This window comes from Colletotrichum destructivum, chromosome 4, assembly GCF_034447905.1.
Source record: "Colletotrichum destructivum chromosome 4, complete sequence".
Taxonomy (NCBI): domain Eukaryota; kingdom Fungi; phylum Ascomycota; class Sordariomycetes; order Glomerellales; family Glomerellaceae; genus Colletotrichum; species Colletotrichum destructivum.
This window is the reverse complement of record NC_085899.1, coordinates 2,648,742-2,662,857: the sequence shown is the minus strand read 5'-3', so window position 1 is coordinate 2,662,857 and position 14,116 is coordinate 2,648,742. Positions and strand designations below refer to the sequence as shown.

Below are 14,116 nucleotides of genomic sequence, written 5' to 3'. Positions count from 1 at the left end.
GAATGCACCTTAGTCGGTAAGTACATACCTAAAGACAATCGGTCTGGAACACCGTCCCCCCCCCCCCCTCCAAAAAAATAACAAAAAGCATCCCACCCTTTCCTTCCCGCCCCCATCCTAGAAATCAGCAAACACCCCGACGACCCCTGAATATCCTCGATCCGCTTGCCGTCTGACAGATCTTCACGACTCAAGACGCCCGACCACATACTGTGACCACACATCGGACAAGTGCACCAAACCTTCGGTTCGAGAATTTTCCATACACGACGGTGACTTGTCGGCGTGACAACCGCCCCGGCTTCCTCAGAGGAGAGTTGCTAGCACACGACCACCCACCTACAGGCTCCCTCTCTACGCAATTTGAGCAACACATACAAAAAAAAAAAAAAAACCACCACGATGGCGGCCGTACAAGAACGCTCGCAACAGCGCTCGGCATCTGGCCCCTCCCAGACCCAGACGGAGACACAGAACCGGACGGGCACGCATGCGGTCCTCCGCCTAAGAGGCGCGCATGCGCCATCGCGGCAGTCGGTACGCTGGGCCGAGGACGTGGTGGACAACGAGGGTCTTGGTCGCAAGAGCTCAAAAGGTGTGCCATAGCAGTAGTGCTCTTCCTCGTCTTCTTTTCTTCATTTCACCATTTATTTGACTGACTGGGTACCTGCGCAGTCTGCTGCATCTACCACCGCCCAAAGGGGGTCGACGAATCGAGCGACGAGTCCTCATCTGACTCATCCTCCGACTCGTCGGATTCGGAAGCAGACGACGGTGGGAAACGGAGAATCCCCTCGGGCGACCACAAGGGCAAGGGGAAGGGCGGGAAGCGAAGCCACGACCACGATTGCGGCGACCATGATCACGACGGCCACAGGCACGGCAGGAAGGACGGCCGCGGCGGCAAGGAGAAGAAGACGAGGCGGCCTAGCCCGAACGCGTACGAGAGAGTGCCGAAGCCGTTCAAACCCAAGGGCGAGGCGGGCGAAGGCAGCAAGGGCCCCGATACCAAAGCTTGAGTGCGACGGAACGTTGATTTTTGCATAGGTTGGCGTTGGGAGAGGACTTGGCTTGATTATGATTACTGGCACAGACTTACAGCCCCCGGAATGGGCACGGCATGCGAAGAGTGAAATCCAAGCGGCATACACGTAGAGATGGGCTTACTCTACCGGGGCAACATGACCTTTTTCTGAATCTATGGTGGCATTGTCTCTTGCGGTGCTGCACTGGCAGGAAATCGACTGAATGTTATTCGGGATGTGAAATTATGTGGTTTCACAACCCCGGTCCTTCTTCGTCATCGTGAGACTTCAGCCAACATACTCTTCTCTTGGAGAGTGATAGCAGCACTCTATCCCCGCACCGAATGCGCCGGCGGCGGCCGTGGGGGTCCCTGCGTCCCACCTCTTATCGCCTCGATAAGCCCTGAACCCCGCGAACCCTTGGACTGCTCTCAGACACAACCCCTCCGTCTTTTAAGAGCTCCCTGCAATGCATTAGAAGTCAAAACTGTAACCTCCCAGTCTCTAAAACCCAACTCCACAACAGCTTCATATATCCATTTGTTTTCTGCACGGTCAGACACTCCTTTACAAACGCACACCATGTCTCACGAGCACTCTCACGACGGGCCCCACGGCCACGCCCACTCCCACGAGGGCGGCTTCAACGCCCAGGAACACGGCCACTCCCACGAGATCCTCGACGGTCCGGGCAGCTACCTCGGCCGCGAGATGCCCATTGTCGAGGGAAGGAATTGGAGTGACCGGGCTTTCACCATTGGAATTGGAGGGTATGTCATTGCATTACCATCAGCTGCTTCGGGTGGCTTGAAAACCGCTCATCCTCCCATCTCGGCGCGAGCAGGTTGCAAACTGGAACGAAGGCTCCGGTGTAACTGCTCGAGCTCGATTGGAAGACTTCCATGCCACAAGCAATGACACAAAAGGCTAATGGACCTTCTCCCAGCCCCGTCGGGTCCGGCAAGACGGCCCTGATGCTCGCGCTGTGCCTCGCGCTGCGTGAGAAGTTCTCCATCGCCGCCGTGACCAACGACATCTTCACCCGCGAGGACGCCGAGTTCCTCACCCGCCACAAGGCCCTGCCGGCGCCGCGCATCCGCGCCATCGAGACGGGCGGGTGCCCGCACGCCGCCGTGCGCGAGGACATCTCGGCCAACCTCGCCGCCCTCGAGGACCTGCACCGCGAGTTCGACGCCGACCTGCTGCTCATCGAGTCCGGCGGCGACAACCTCGCCGCCAACTACTCGCGCGAGTTGGCCGACTACATCATCTACGTCATCGACGTCTCGGGCGGCGACAAGATCCCGCGCAAGGGCGGCCCCGGCATCACGCAGAGCGACCTGCTCGTGGTCAACAAGACGGACCTGGCCGAGATCGTCGGCGCCGACCTTGGCGTCATGGAGCGCGACGCGCGCAAGATGCGTGAGGGCGGGCCCACCGTCTTCGCCCAGGTCAAGAAGAACGTCGCCGTCGACCACATCGTCAACCTTATGCTGAGCGCGTGGAAGGCGAGCGGCGCCGAGGAGAACCGCCGCGCGGCGGGTGGCCCGCGCCCGACCGAGGGCCTGGACAGTCTCAAGGCTTGAGACGAAATTTTAGAAAAGAAGGGAAGAAAACCAGGGGCTGGAAAGTTTTGTTACTTGTCATGGGACGGAGGCATTGTAATGTATGGCAGAACCAAGTGAAGAAAAAGTTGACATTTTATCCTTCATAAAAACTCCAGAGGATGGCATCAGACCTGTATCTATAGGCGGCGTTACTGCTAATCTAGGCTTTCTTTTTCTTTCGCTTTTTACCGGGTTCCCGTCTCGTCATTTCCGACTTTTTTCCCCCGAAGTTTGACTTTTTTGGTATCCTATTTATTCCATCATCACATCACCCTCGTCGGCCTGGCTGGCGACACCAGGCTCGAGAAGGGGTCCCTGAACAGGGACGGCATTTCGCGGCCACACACGCTTGTACAGACTGACGCCGATGGAGTCCTGCGGGTTGATGCGGGCGTCGAAGGTGGCCTTGAAGTATCCGTGTGTGCCGAGCGGCTCCTTGATGAAGCCGGTGCGGCCACGCTTGGTCCACAGCGGCAGGGCCTTGAACCACTCGACGTCCTCGCGGTTGAAGAACATGTAGCGGATCGTGACGATCTTCTTGTGGATGTGGTACGGGTGTCCCGTCAGGATGACCCGCTTGGCGATGACGCGGGACGTCGAGGGCGGCAGGGCGGTTCCTGTACCGATGAGCTTCAAACCGATGGTTGATTCGTTCTCGGCCTCCTCGGAGCCCTCGGGCATGGGCACGGAGCGCTTGAAGAAGAGCACCGGCACGGCGCCCCAGGTAACGGGACCCATGAAAGTGGCTACGGCGGACTGGCCCGGGTGGAGGTATCTGCAGGACTTGTGGACGTTGTTGGGCGTGTTGCCCGGCTGGGAGAAGGTGGGGTTGATTGCGAAGCGGCGAGGGCCGCACTGCACAATGATCTCCTCCTTGGCCTTGACCGACCGGTGGTAGTCAGCGCTGAGGTTGATGAGGTAGTTGACGGCCGTCTTCTTCTGCTCGTGGCGCAGCAGCGAGAACAGCGTCACCGGCCGGCTAGGCTGGTATGACTTCTCGAATGACGCGGGGACGCCCTTGAGGTGGACGTGAACTCTCGTACCGGCGGGGACGCCGCCGACGAGAGCCTCGCGCGTGGTCCGCGAGCGCGAGGCCTGGTAGTCTGGGATCTGGAGAAGCTTGCGCCACTCCTCGGGCTCGTACGCCCGGTCTTCGCTCTTGATCCACTCGCTCGTCCTCAAGCTCTTGAGGCCTCTGTATCTTTGCAGGCGCTCGCGAGCGAGTACGCCGGGGTGCAGCTCGATCTCATCAGGGAACTCCTTGTCGTCTTCAACCTCGTCGGACTTTCTAGCACGGTAGGCGGCCAGGCCGGCAGCATCCTCCTCCTCATCCGGTTCGACAAACTTCTCGGACTTGGCGTATTCCGAAGGCGCACCCTCGGTGGGCTCCCTCGGTGCTTGGCCTTCAAGACCGTCCTCGGGGCGGGCTTCGTCCTCTTCAGAGTTGTCCTGCATCTCAAGGTCCTCCATGTCAGAGCCAGAGTCCGACACGTCATCACCGAGGTACCATGCTGCCTGGTAGTTGGAGGTACCCTTGGGAACTCTGGTCTTGGCCTCCGCGGCCTCGTAGTAATCGTCGTCGAAGTAGTGGTGGTCGTCAAGAAGCACACCTTTCTTGATCTCAGGCGGTCCGTCGGCCTCCATCTCGTCATCGTCCATCGCAGCGTCGGGAGCCAGCTCAGCCAGGTCATCCTGGTCCTCATCAGGGGTATCAAGAATCTCCTCGGTCTCGCTCTCCTCCACGGCCATCTCCCCCCTCTTCAACTTCTTGGGCAGTGGTGCGGCTGTGATCTTCTCGACCTGGAATGTTCCGTAGTCGCCCAGTTGGATCAGACGGTTGGCCTTAAGGCCTCTTCCTCTGACAACACCGGTGATGACTGTGGAGCCAAGTCCGGAGCTGGAGAACTTGACGTCTTCGGCCAGGACCCAACTCCTATCCTCACGCCACCTGACGCCCTTGGGTGTCGTGTTGCAGAGGGAGCGCATCAGGTTGGCGCACTCCTGTCTGTTCTCCAGTTGGTAGAGCTTCTCCTGCTCGGGATGGAAGTGGGTGATGTATGACTTGAGGGAGCCTAGCGTGGACTGCTTGTGCTTGGCCTGATCGATCTTGTCCAGGCCGTAGACAACGGTGAACAGAGTCGACAAGCCCTGGCTTTCCAAACCACGCAGCATCAACTCGCCCAACTCATCAACCTCGACGTCGGCCGAGAGCATAACCAGCACAAAGTCCGCAACCCGGGTGGCGTCAAGAACGGCGTTCAGGTCTCGCTTGAGGGGGATGTACTGGACCTTCTGCTTGAAACGATCCACCGAGACTTGGAAGGGGGTCTCCTCAACTTCGGCTTCGATGTCCACGCTGTCGTTCAGCTGCTTAATGGCGGCCGCGGCGTCGCCATCCTGGCACAGAGGCACGACGGCAACAATTCTCGGGGCGCCGTCTCTCCCAACGAATATCGATGCTTCCTCCAGTCTCTCTTTGCGCTTGGTAATCTGGCGCTGCTTGGCCTGGTTTCGTCGGTCGAACTTAGACATGACTTGCTGATGGGGCGTCTTGCGCTGACCGCGTTCTTCGCCGGGAAGTCTGCCTGCTCAATTCAACAAGATTCAGTTAGTATGGTATTTCCAAATACGATCAAGCTGTCTGGGTGGTGAGTGGTGAGAATTTTGGTGGCGAACCTTTCGCAGCATCTCTCAGCGCCCCCTTGGTCGCATGCTTGGACTTGAACGGCTTGTGGGTGACCTTGGTGGTCGGTCTGTGAGAGTGACTCATGGTCGCGGCGGGCGATTTGCCGTCTCCCCCAGCCTTAAATCGAAATGGTAGCGAAGCCACGTTGAGCGAAGGCTACTTGTCGGTCAAATTCGAGAATAGGGTGGTGAGGTTACTTGAGTTCGGCGCAAGTTGGCCCTGTATTTTGCCTTCTCGTCGGTTTTGCGATCGCGGGGTCCTGCCTATCAAAATCTTTTTTCGTGCGTGGGCGACGGCGTATCTCTTATCGCTAAGACAGAAGCACCCCCGCAAGGTCCACTAGAAATGTATTGTAGCCAATTGAGTGGTCGTTATCGATAGCACCCTTTACATACCCGATAACGACTGGGTGAAATTTCGTAGGTCGGTCAACTTTTTTTTTGCTCCGCTGGGACCTTGCGACGACGGCATTCCACGAGAAAAGAGGTTGCCACAACCTGACAGCGCCGCCCACCATGGAAGTCGACACCCCCCAAACGCAAACGATATCCCGAAACAACACACACTCCAATGGCGCCGTCCAGGTGAAGAGACGCACCGACCTCCTCCCGCGTGAGGAGCGGGAGAAGACCCGGAAGCTGAAAGAGGCGAACAAGTCGTACGGCCGCGGCAAGAATATCAACATCAAGTCGATCCGGGACAAGAAGCTGCGCACCAACCTCTCGCGGCTCGAGAGCAAGTACCGCGACGCCACGATCAAGGCCAAGGATGCTGAGATCCTGCTCGAGAACTCGGGCGGCTTCCTCGAACCCGAAACGGAACTCGAGAGGACCTACAAGGTCCGCCAAGATGAGATCACCGAGAGCGTCGCCGTCACGACGGCGCAGAAGCGTTTCGAGCTGAAGCTGGAGGAGCTTGGCCCGTACGTTGGCGAGTACACCCGCAACGGCAGAGAACTCCTGCTCGCGGGACGCAAGGGTCATCTGGCGACGTTCGACTGGAGGGAAGGCAGGCTGGGGTGCGAGATTCAGGTGGGCGAGACGATCAGGGACGTGAGGTGGCTGCACAACAACCAGTTCTTCGCCGTTGCGCAGAAGAAGTATGTCTACATCTACGACCACAACGGTGTGGAGATCCACTGCTTGAGGAAACACATGGAGGTTACGCACATGGAGTTCCTCCCCTACCACTTCCTCTTGGGCACGGTGGTGAGTACCCCCCGATTTCACGCACTCAAAATCGGCTCTTCTAACAGACGCAGGCATCGACTGGTTTCCTTAAGTACCAGGACGTTTCGACCGGCGACATCGTCTCCGAGATGCCCACCAAGCTTGGCCCTCCGACAGCCATGACCCAAAACCCGTGGAACGCCGTCTTCCACGTCGGACACCAGAACGGCACAGTAACTCTCTGGTCGCCGAACCAGACCGACCCCCTCGTCAAGCTGCTGGCCCACAGAGGACCCGTGAGGTCATTAGCCGTTGACCGGGAGGGCCGGTACATGGTCTCGACCGGTCAAGACTGCAAGATGGCGGTCTGGGATATCAGAATGTTCAAGGAGGTGAACCAGTACTTCACAAGACAACCCGCGTCTTCAGTGGCCATTTCCGACTCTGGTCTGACGGCTGTCGGATGGGGCACGCAGACGAGCGTCTGGAAGGACCTCTTCCTGAAGAACGAGCCCGTCCAGCAAAAGGTGCAGAGCCCGTACATGGCGTGGGGCGGCGAGGGCAAGCGCATCGAACGAGTGCGATGGTGCCCCTTTGAGGATGTTTTGGGCATGGGCCACGACGAAGGATTCTCGTCCATCATCGTCCCCGGTGCTGGAGAGGCCAACTTCGACGCCCTCGAGGTCAACCCCTTCGAGACGGCCAAGCAGAGACAGGAGGCCGAGGTCAAGGGCCTGCTGAACAAGCTGCAGCCGGAGATGATCGCGTTGGACCCCAACTTCATCGGCAACATCGACCTGAGGTCGGACAAGCAGCGCAAGGCCGACAGGGACCTTGACGCGAAACCGCTGTCGATCGAGGAGGAGATCAAGAAGCGCGCGAGAGGCAAGAACGGTGCGCTCAAGAAGTACCTGCGCAAGCAGAGGAAGAAGAACATCATCGACGAGAAGCGGATGAAGGTCGACGAGATCTGGGAGAAGCAGCAGAAGGAGAGGGAGAAGAAGAACAATGAGGTCGAGGCCGACCTCGGCCCGGCGCTGTCTAGGTTTGCGCGCAAGGAATAATTTGTGGCAGAGGGGGGGGGGGGGGGGGGGACCGGAGGGTTATACTGTAAAAGTCGACTAAAAGTTGGACGGGGAGTTGGTTGCATGTAAGAGGCGTTTAGGCATTTTCACCCTTTAGTGACCATGAATACCCAAAACTGAGGGTTCTTCTCTAAATCTTGATGCTTTCAATCTAAACGTCTCGCGTGTGTGCTTACATAGGTCGTTCACCTCAACCCACCAAGCGTATGAGAGAGCACCAGATTGTTGTGTGATTGGCCGCCTCTGAGAAGTCGATATTTTGCCCCGTTGTTCCATACATCCCTTTTGGAGGTTCGACTCAATCTCACATCAACAGCCAGTTGGACCAAACATCTTGGTTGTTGGAGTTTTTTGATCATTTCGGGGACATACCCATGTCCACATGCGAAGAAATACACACGCCAGTCCATCGCCAACTTTTATGTACCATGCGCCGTTACGCTCCTTTTCATTTGTTTTCCCAAGCTTCTATGTTCCATACCAACACTTACGTATCCGCATCGGGCACAGCTCACCCGCCGCCCCCTTTTACAAAAGCTTCAAGTGTCCCGTGATCTGGTCGACGAGGCTCCTTGGCGCGGGGCCGACACCGAGCACTGTCAGGCTGCCGGCCTCGATCTGCGTGCGGCCGGCGTCGGCGATGACCTCGGAGGTGACGCCGAGGCTGCGCGCCTTGCCCATGAGCTCGAGCATCTCGTCCTGGTTCTTGATCTGCACCGCGATCTTGGCCTGGCCGAGGCGCTCCCAGCGCTTGAGGATGTTGGCAGCCGCGGACGACGGGTCCTTGGCTGCGGCGCGGGAGAGGGACTTGTAGCATGCGAGGGTCGCGTGCGATGCTTGCGCCGCCATCTTGCCTGTTCGAAGTGCGTTAGCTACGGGGTTGATGTCTCGAGAGTTGGCATCTGCGCGAGGAACAAACATACCCTTTGTCATGCCCAGGTCCGTCCGGACAACGAGGACGAGCTTGCACTCCTCATTGGAGTCGGCAAGTGGCGCGGAGTCGGGGTTGGGCTTCTTGGAGGAGGCGGGCTTCGCTGAGGAAGCAGCGTTGCGCTGGCGCAGGCCGTCGCGGCGGTCGGCGGCCACGCCGTTGGCCCAGTTGGGGGCGTGGTCGAGGATGGTGTCGTCCTCGTCAATGTCGGACTCGTCGCTCTCCAACGGGTCGTCTGTGTTGGCGCGAGCCTCGGCGCGCAGTTCGGGGGAGATGAGGTAGCCACGGATCGAAAAGACGCCCAGCACGAAGCCCGTCACGAGGGCGACGACGGAGGTCGACACGACGACTGCTTCGGAGGGCATTGTGGGCGAGTGTTTTCGATTATTGGGGAAAACTTTGGGTTGGGCTAAAGAGAAAGAGACGAGACACGAGGTTGAGATACAGCCGACCGGAAGAGTTGGGATGAACCGCAACTTTTTTGTGGGAATGGGATTCTGGAGATGTCGGGTTTGCATGCCTCTCTGCTTAATCTGAGCAGCGTAGTACAACAGCGCTGTGCCTGGCCGGATGACGCATGTCAGGGGCTTGCCTGGCTTGTCTCGGCCTCTTTGGATGTGGCTGAAACCCCCCTGGACCGCTGCTTCCGGGGACCCTGTAGCGAACGATGTCCCCACCAGTCAACCTCATGGCCAGGGAGGGGTAGGTGACGGGTGGGGGGTTTGTTGACTTGGGGGAGATCTGAGCCAAGGCACAGCATGTGAGAATCTGAGATGAAGACTTGGCTGTGCTTATCTCCCGCTTGTTCACATCTTGGCCTGGTGGCACTTCATCGGACGAGTCCAGTAAGTAGCATTCTCTTGTAAATGGCGCTAGCGTTGTGACCGTTCCCATCCTCTGCGACACACTGAGACTTACTCATTTTGTAGAAATCACCATCAAAGATTCATCGTGAACAACCTTCGAGATGACAGGGAGCAACGCCGTGATTGTCGGACTCAGCGGCTGCTCTTCCAGCGGGAAGACGACGCTGGCGCGTTTGCTTAGGGATATCTTTCCGAGCACCTTCATCTTGCACGAAGACGATTTCTACAAAGCAGAGTCCGAGTGAGTGAACCCAAAGCCCAATCAAGTGCATGTAATGGTTACTCATCGCCTCCTCGTCCAGGTTGCCGACGAAAAATGGCCTCTTGGATTGGGACTGCCCGGAAGCAATCTCCATCCCGGACATGGAGAAAGCCCTCACTCATATCCGTGAGAACGGAACGTTCCCAGTAAGCCACCATACGGATGTGTGTTTGATCTTCACCATCCCGTTACTTACGTGAAGCCTGCCAGCCCTTTGTAGACTCCAAAGAGGATCAAAACTCCGTCGGAAAATGCCCCGTCACAGACGCCAAGATTGCGGCCGTCAAGGCAAAGGTTGAGGCCTGGCTCCAGCCCGGCAACGCAGGACACGCCATCTTCACCGAGGGCAAGCTCAAGGTGTGCCTCTTCGATGGCTTCCTGATCTACTGCAAGGAGATGGAGACCACGATGAAGCTCATCGATATCAAATTATTCCTTCTGGTGAGCCGTGCCAAGGCAACGCAGCGCCGTGAGGCGCGCGACGGCTATGTCACTCTGGAGGGTTTCTGGCAGGACCCTCCTGGATATGTGGACAAGATCGTCTGGCCCAACTACGTGGAATCTCACGCGTGGCTTTTCAAGGATGGAAACGTAGAAGGCGACCTGAGCGAAGAAGTCCTGCGTGAGAAAAACATCAAGGCGCAAGTTGGGAAGGGGCTAGACATCGATATGGAGACCACTTTGGATTGGACTGTTGACACCATCATCACGGAGTTGGAAAGACGGGCTTCCAAGCAGTCTTAGAGAGTAGTGGCTGGCACCAACTAAAATACTTAAAACCTATGTGCAAGAAGTGTTGAACACGTGCTTCGGTCCTTTCCGCCAAGTCCATCGTACCCAGGAACCCCGTACAAGGTCAAGGAGCTTCGGAGGCTCGCTGGGATCAGCAATCTCAGAAAATCTTCACCCCTGCCAAGAGTCAGACTTGGTGGCAGAGTTCGCGCAAGACGACGGCACGGTATAGCTGCGGTTGGGGTCTCTCTCCCAAGTAGCTGTGCCGCTGCTGGCGACGTTGATGTACTTATACTGTATGGCCTGGCCGGCCGGCAGCTCGATGGTTACAGACCAGACGGGGTTGGCCGAGGTGTAGCCCGAAGCGCTCAAAGAGACAGCGTTGCTCGGATTCCAGTTTCCGAGTGAGGGGATGTTACCAACAAGCTTAACAGTCTGTCCGAACTGGGTGACGACACGTGCGTTGAAAGTGACAAGCACAGAACTCGCAATGGGGCAGCCGGTCGCAGTCGGGGCCGCCGTGTTGCGTGTGCTGGTGGGCACGCCGGTCTGGGGCGTCTGGTTGGCAGGGAACGATGTCGCCGTAGCGCTGGAGTAGGAGCCAGCGATGGAGGTTGCCTGACAAGTGCCCGGAACAGAGGTTGCGGAGCCGACCCAGCCCTTAGGGATGACATCGGCACGGCGCTGGGCAGCGGTGAGGAACGCGGCATAGGACCAGGTGAGGTCGTCGGCCGAAAGGGGCTGACCGTTACTGCGCGAGAACTGCTCGGCAAGCGAGCCGTTGGTCTGGGCGTACGTCGCGACGACGTTCATGAAGCCGTCGGCGTAGGCGCTCACAGCGCTGATGAGAGAGGTGTATGTTGCAGAGCCGGAGGCGTAGGTCCCGGGAGCAACGGAGCCAAGACGGTCTCGGAAGAAGGCAAGGGACGTCTGTGTGACAGTGATGGAGCCCTGCTGCTTCCAGACGTAGAGGGCGTCGTAGAGCTGCTCGGCCGCGGCGAGCGTGTTAAGATACCAGGGGTTGCCGCCGTAGTAGCTGTCCTCGGGGTATCTTCCCACGGCGATAGCGGCAGATTGCGCGATGCCGTTGTTGATGACATAGATGGTGCGGAACGAGTCCACAACAACCTTGTGGCTGGCCAAAGCCTTGTCACTGCAAGGTTGGAAGGTTGCTGCGTCACAGGCCGCGGCAGGATCGAAGTTGTGGATGGAAGCGAGGATCACGTTGGCGTCGCGGCCAGATCGTCCGTTTCCGTTGACTTCACGAAAAGTTGGTTTTCATACGTTTCATATAACGGTTTCAGCTTGGGCGCCGGTTGACTTACTGTTGGCAACCATGAAGTTGCCGGCTGGGTTCCAGAATCTTCCCAAGAAGCAGAGAATCTGAGGCGCAACAACATCGCAGGAGTTGCAAGAAAGGCCAAGCGAGCGAGCCAAGGCACTTCCCTCAACCAGTGCTGCGGTATCATGTTAGACTTTGACACATACAGAAAATCAGGGGTGAGTACCGCGGTGCTGGCTAGCAACTGTGAAGAAGGAGCTTCCTTGGACTTCCTCCCAAAGATCGAAACCAGTTTGGTTCCTGATGAAAGTCAGTCTGGGCCAAGCATTCGAGGTCTTTCCCTGGTTAACATACCAGTACTGAGCAACATAGCTTAGATCGTTGCGGATGACAGGCCACAGGATCGACGAGGCCGTGGAAGAGTAGCCGTTGGCCACCAGCCACTTGGCATAACCGATGATGGCAATCGCCCGAAGTGCAGGGCCGTCTCTCTGGGGTCTCCCTACAGCGACTTTTAGCATGGCTCGGACCCAGAGGACAGATGTGCCATACCCCAATCACCAGTGTAAGGCCTCAAGTCTACCTCGTACTTGGCCTCGCCGAGGCCCCGGCCATCGCTAAGGCCTCCCGAGGGGTTCGAAACTCCTTGGAGGCGGGCCTGGGAAGCAATGTAGTTCTGGATGTTGGTCTGGAGGTTGGCGTCATAGCTGTTCGTGAAGATGTCTACAATAGCCTTGAAGACTAGACCAGCGTCTGGGTATTGATTAGTTCTTGCCTAGTAAAAACCTCAACAAGGATCAAGGTGGAAATACCTCTAGTCCAAGTATAGAAATCTGCCAGAGAGATGTCAGTGACGGTCCCCAATTTATGGATTTGTTCTCCAGCCACATGGTATACAGCGGTACTAATCGTTGTATCGATTTGTTACGTCCAAGGGTCGACTTACACGGAGGATCAAGTCTGTCCGGAGAAGCAATAACAATGCCTGAGCTCACGCCCTGAGCATGGCAACCGTTTGGTCCAATGTTGCAGAGCAACTCCCTGAGAGCAATAGGAGTCTCGGTAGCAATGAAAGAGTCAACATCTCTTTTGATAATCTGAGCCCCCGGGTAGCCCAAGATGGCCTGGGTGGCAAACGAGCCGAGCAGGAGGGCGGAGGTGAGCAGCTTCATGATGGGCTGTGTGAGGCGCTCGGTGGTGTTGGATGCTAGTGTTCCTGACATTACATGCTGGAGGTAAACCATGGTGACTTATATATTCCCCAAGACGCCCGGGAACGGGCAACTGTCCAGGGTGGCTCGACGCGATGTGCCTCGAAGGCCCGAATGCCAGAGTATCACCGAGCTGTCAAGTCGGCCTGCATTAGTCTCCTGACGTTCAAGGTGCTTTTCGTCACGCTCGTGAACCTGGGGCTATGTCGGCCCAACCGTAGTAAAGCCCTGTTCACGTCCTCCAAACTGGTTCGGCGATTCCCCTACCCTGTTATGATGTTCTTTCCGGCCCCCCCTCCGCTGATCTCCCCGTTTCTGTTGATGTTCACCCCGACAACGATGGCTTGCGAGTACCGGCGGTTACCACACAGAGAACTTCTTATAGTGCCGCAAAGGAAATGTGATGCCGATCACGGTGCAGGTAGTGCCGTGCAGGCCGCACCAGGTCGAGGCAAGTCGTCACTTGGTTAAATCAGCTCAGACTCCAGCAAGGGGCCAAGGACAGCGACAGGGGTAGGATAATGTTGTCGGCAAGCAGATCAGACAACCTGGTCGTTCGGTCCTATCCGCCAAAGACTGCAGTTTTATTGGTGGTTTTGATGTGAGGGACACATCAAAGTTGGGGTTGCCTAGGCCTAGGAGGAGGAGAAGGAGGAGGAGGGTTAAGCGTCCCCCGCACCTTCCCGTCCCGCGGCTTAAGCTGATCGAATGACCGAGACAAAAACATGGCTGGCGGCCAAAAGTGTCTTTGTCACACGAATGGATTTGGAGAAGGGAGCGAGTGGTACAGCTCCATATTACCATTACCTGGAGCTTTGGTTCACTTGGACGCCCCTCGTTGTTCCCTCTTGAAATGCCGTCGGCTCACTTGGAAGCTAAACAGACAGTATCATCCGTTCCGCTGGCGCTTGCTGGTGGCATGATGCCATCAACTCGCCATCACGAAGCGGAATACAATACTCTCCGTGACAGAGCGTCTTTGCTCATTTACTACCGTGCAGTAGCGTCGACCAAAAGTGTAATGTATGATGGATGGTATTGCGGAGTCTCCTGTTGATATCGGCCCGGACGACGCCAAATGCTACCCCAGATCACACGAATGCACCCCGCACCAGACATCTCCCACATGTAGGCACCGTTGACAGGATCGGCCAGGATACCCAGAACAGGGACTCTGCGCCGCAACCGACAAACCTTGATGCCGTTTGGAAGCGAACCGAGCAGAGAAGGGTGGGCACCGCGATGCAGGATCAATATGCA

General features: G+C 57.3%; 7 protein-coding genes across 7 annotated transcripts; 4 read left to right on the top strand and 3 right to left on the bottom strand.

Moving 5' to 3' along the window:
- Window positions 1-76: 76 nt before the first annotated feature.
- Window positions 77-1,390, top strand: CDEST_06706 (Putative Type 1 protein phosphatase inhibitor). The gene is made up of 2 exons (XM_062922865.1): window positions 77-595; window positions 676-1,390. The coding sequence occupies exons 1-2, from the start codon at window positions 403-405 to the stop codon at window positions 1,017-1,019; spliced, it is 537 nt and encodes a 178-aa protein (XP_062778916.1). The 5' UTR covers window positions 77-402; the 3' UTR covers window positions 1,020-1,390.
- A 3-nt stretch (window positions 1,391-1,393) lies between these two features.
- On the top strand, window positions 1,394-2,734 carry CDEST_06705 (Putative urease accessory protein UreG). The gene is made up of 2 exons (XM_062922864.1): window positions 1,394-1,795; window positions 1,972-2,734. Exons 1-2 carry the CDS (start codon window positions 1,608-1,610, stop codon window positions 2,609-2,611), a joined length of 828 nt encoding a protein of 275 aa, XP_062778915.1. The 5' UTR covers window positions 1,394-1,607; the 3' UTR covers window positions 2,612-2,734.
- CDEST_06704 (Putative ribosome biogenesis protein Bms1/Tsr1) lies at window positions 2,725-5,614 on the bottom strand. The gene is made up of 2 exons (XM_062922863.1): window positions 5,309-5,614; window positions 2,725-5,217 (listed from the first exon to the last, which is right to left on the bottom strand). The coding sequence occupies exons 1-2, from the start codon at window positions 5,400-5,402 to the stop codon at window positions 2,885-2,887; spliced, it is 2,427 nt and encodes an 808-aa protein (XP_062778914.1). The 5' UTR covers window positions 5,403-5,614; the 3' UTR covers window positions 2,725-2,884.
- Window positions 5,615-5,771: 157 nt separating this feature from the next.
- CDEST_06703 (Putative WD repeat-containing protein WDR46/Utp7) lies at window positions 5,772-7,559 on the top strand. Its single transcript, XM_062922862.1, has 2 exons — window positions 5,772-6,526; window positions 6,580-7,559. The coding sequence occupies exons 1-2, from the start codon at window positions 5,834-5,836 to the stop codon at window positions 7,549-7,551; spliced, it is 1,665 nt and encodes a 554-aa protein (XP_062778913.1). The 5' UTR covers window positions 5,772-5,833; the 3' UTR covers window positions 7,552-7,559.
- Window position 7,560: 1 nt separating this feature from the next.
- CDEST_06702 (Putative peptidyl-tRNA hydrolase, PTH2, peptidyl-tRNA hydrolase II domain superfamily) lies at window positions 7,561-9,021 on the bottom strand (the record flags this gene model as incomplete). Its single annotated transcript, XM_062922861.1, has 2 exons — window positions 7,561-8,426; window positions 8,496-9,021. The coding sequence occupies 2 exons, from the start codon at window positions 9,019-9,021 to the stop codon at window positions 8,101-8,103; spliced, it is 852 nt and encodes a 283-aa protein (XP_062778912.1). The 3' UTR covers window positions 7,561-8,100.
- A 167-nt stretch (window positions 9,022-9,188) lies between these two features.
- Window positions 9,189-10,375, top strand: CDEST_06701 (Putative P-loop containing nucleoside triphosphate hydrolase; the record flags this gene model as incomplete). Its single annotated transcript, XM_062922860.1, has 4 exons — window positions 9,189-9,348; window positions 9,433-9,610; window positions 9,672-9,777; window positions 9,842-10,375. Exons 2-4 carry the CDS (start codon window positions 9,471-9,473, stop codon window positions 10,373-10,375), a joined length of 780 nt encoding a protein of 259 aa, XP_062778911.1. The 5' UTR covers window positions 9,189-9,348; window positions 9,433-9,470.
- A 2-nt stretch (window positions 10,376-10,377) lies between these two features.
- Window positions 10,378-13,438, bottom strand: CDEST_06700 (Putative glucoamylase, carbohydrate binding module family 20, six-hairpin glycosidase superfamily). The gene is made up of 7 exons (XM_062922859.1): window positions 12,592-13,438; window positions 12,458-12,478; window positions 12,198-12,398; window positions 12,000-12,147; window positions 11,872-11,945; window positions 11,689-11,820; window positions 10,378-11,622 (listed from the first exon to the last, which is right to left on the bottom strand). Exons 1-7 carry the CDS (start codon window positions 12,887-12,889, stop codon window positions 10,535-10,537), a joined length of 1,962 nt encoding a protein of 653 aa, XP_062778910.1. The 5' UTR covers window positions 12,890-13,438; the 3' UTR covers window positions 10,378-10,534.
- Between the last annotated feature and the right edge of the window lie 678 nt (window positions 13,439-14,116).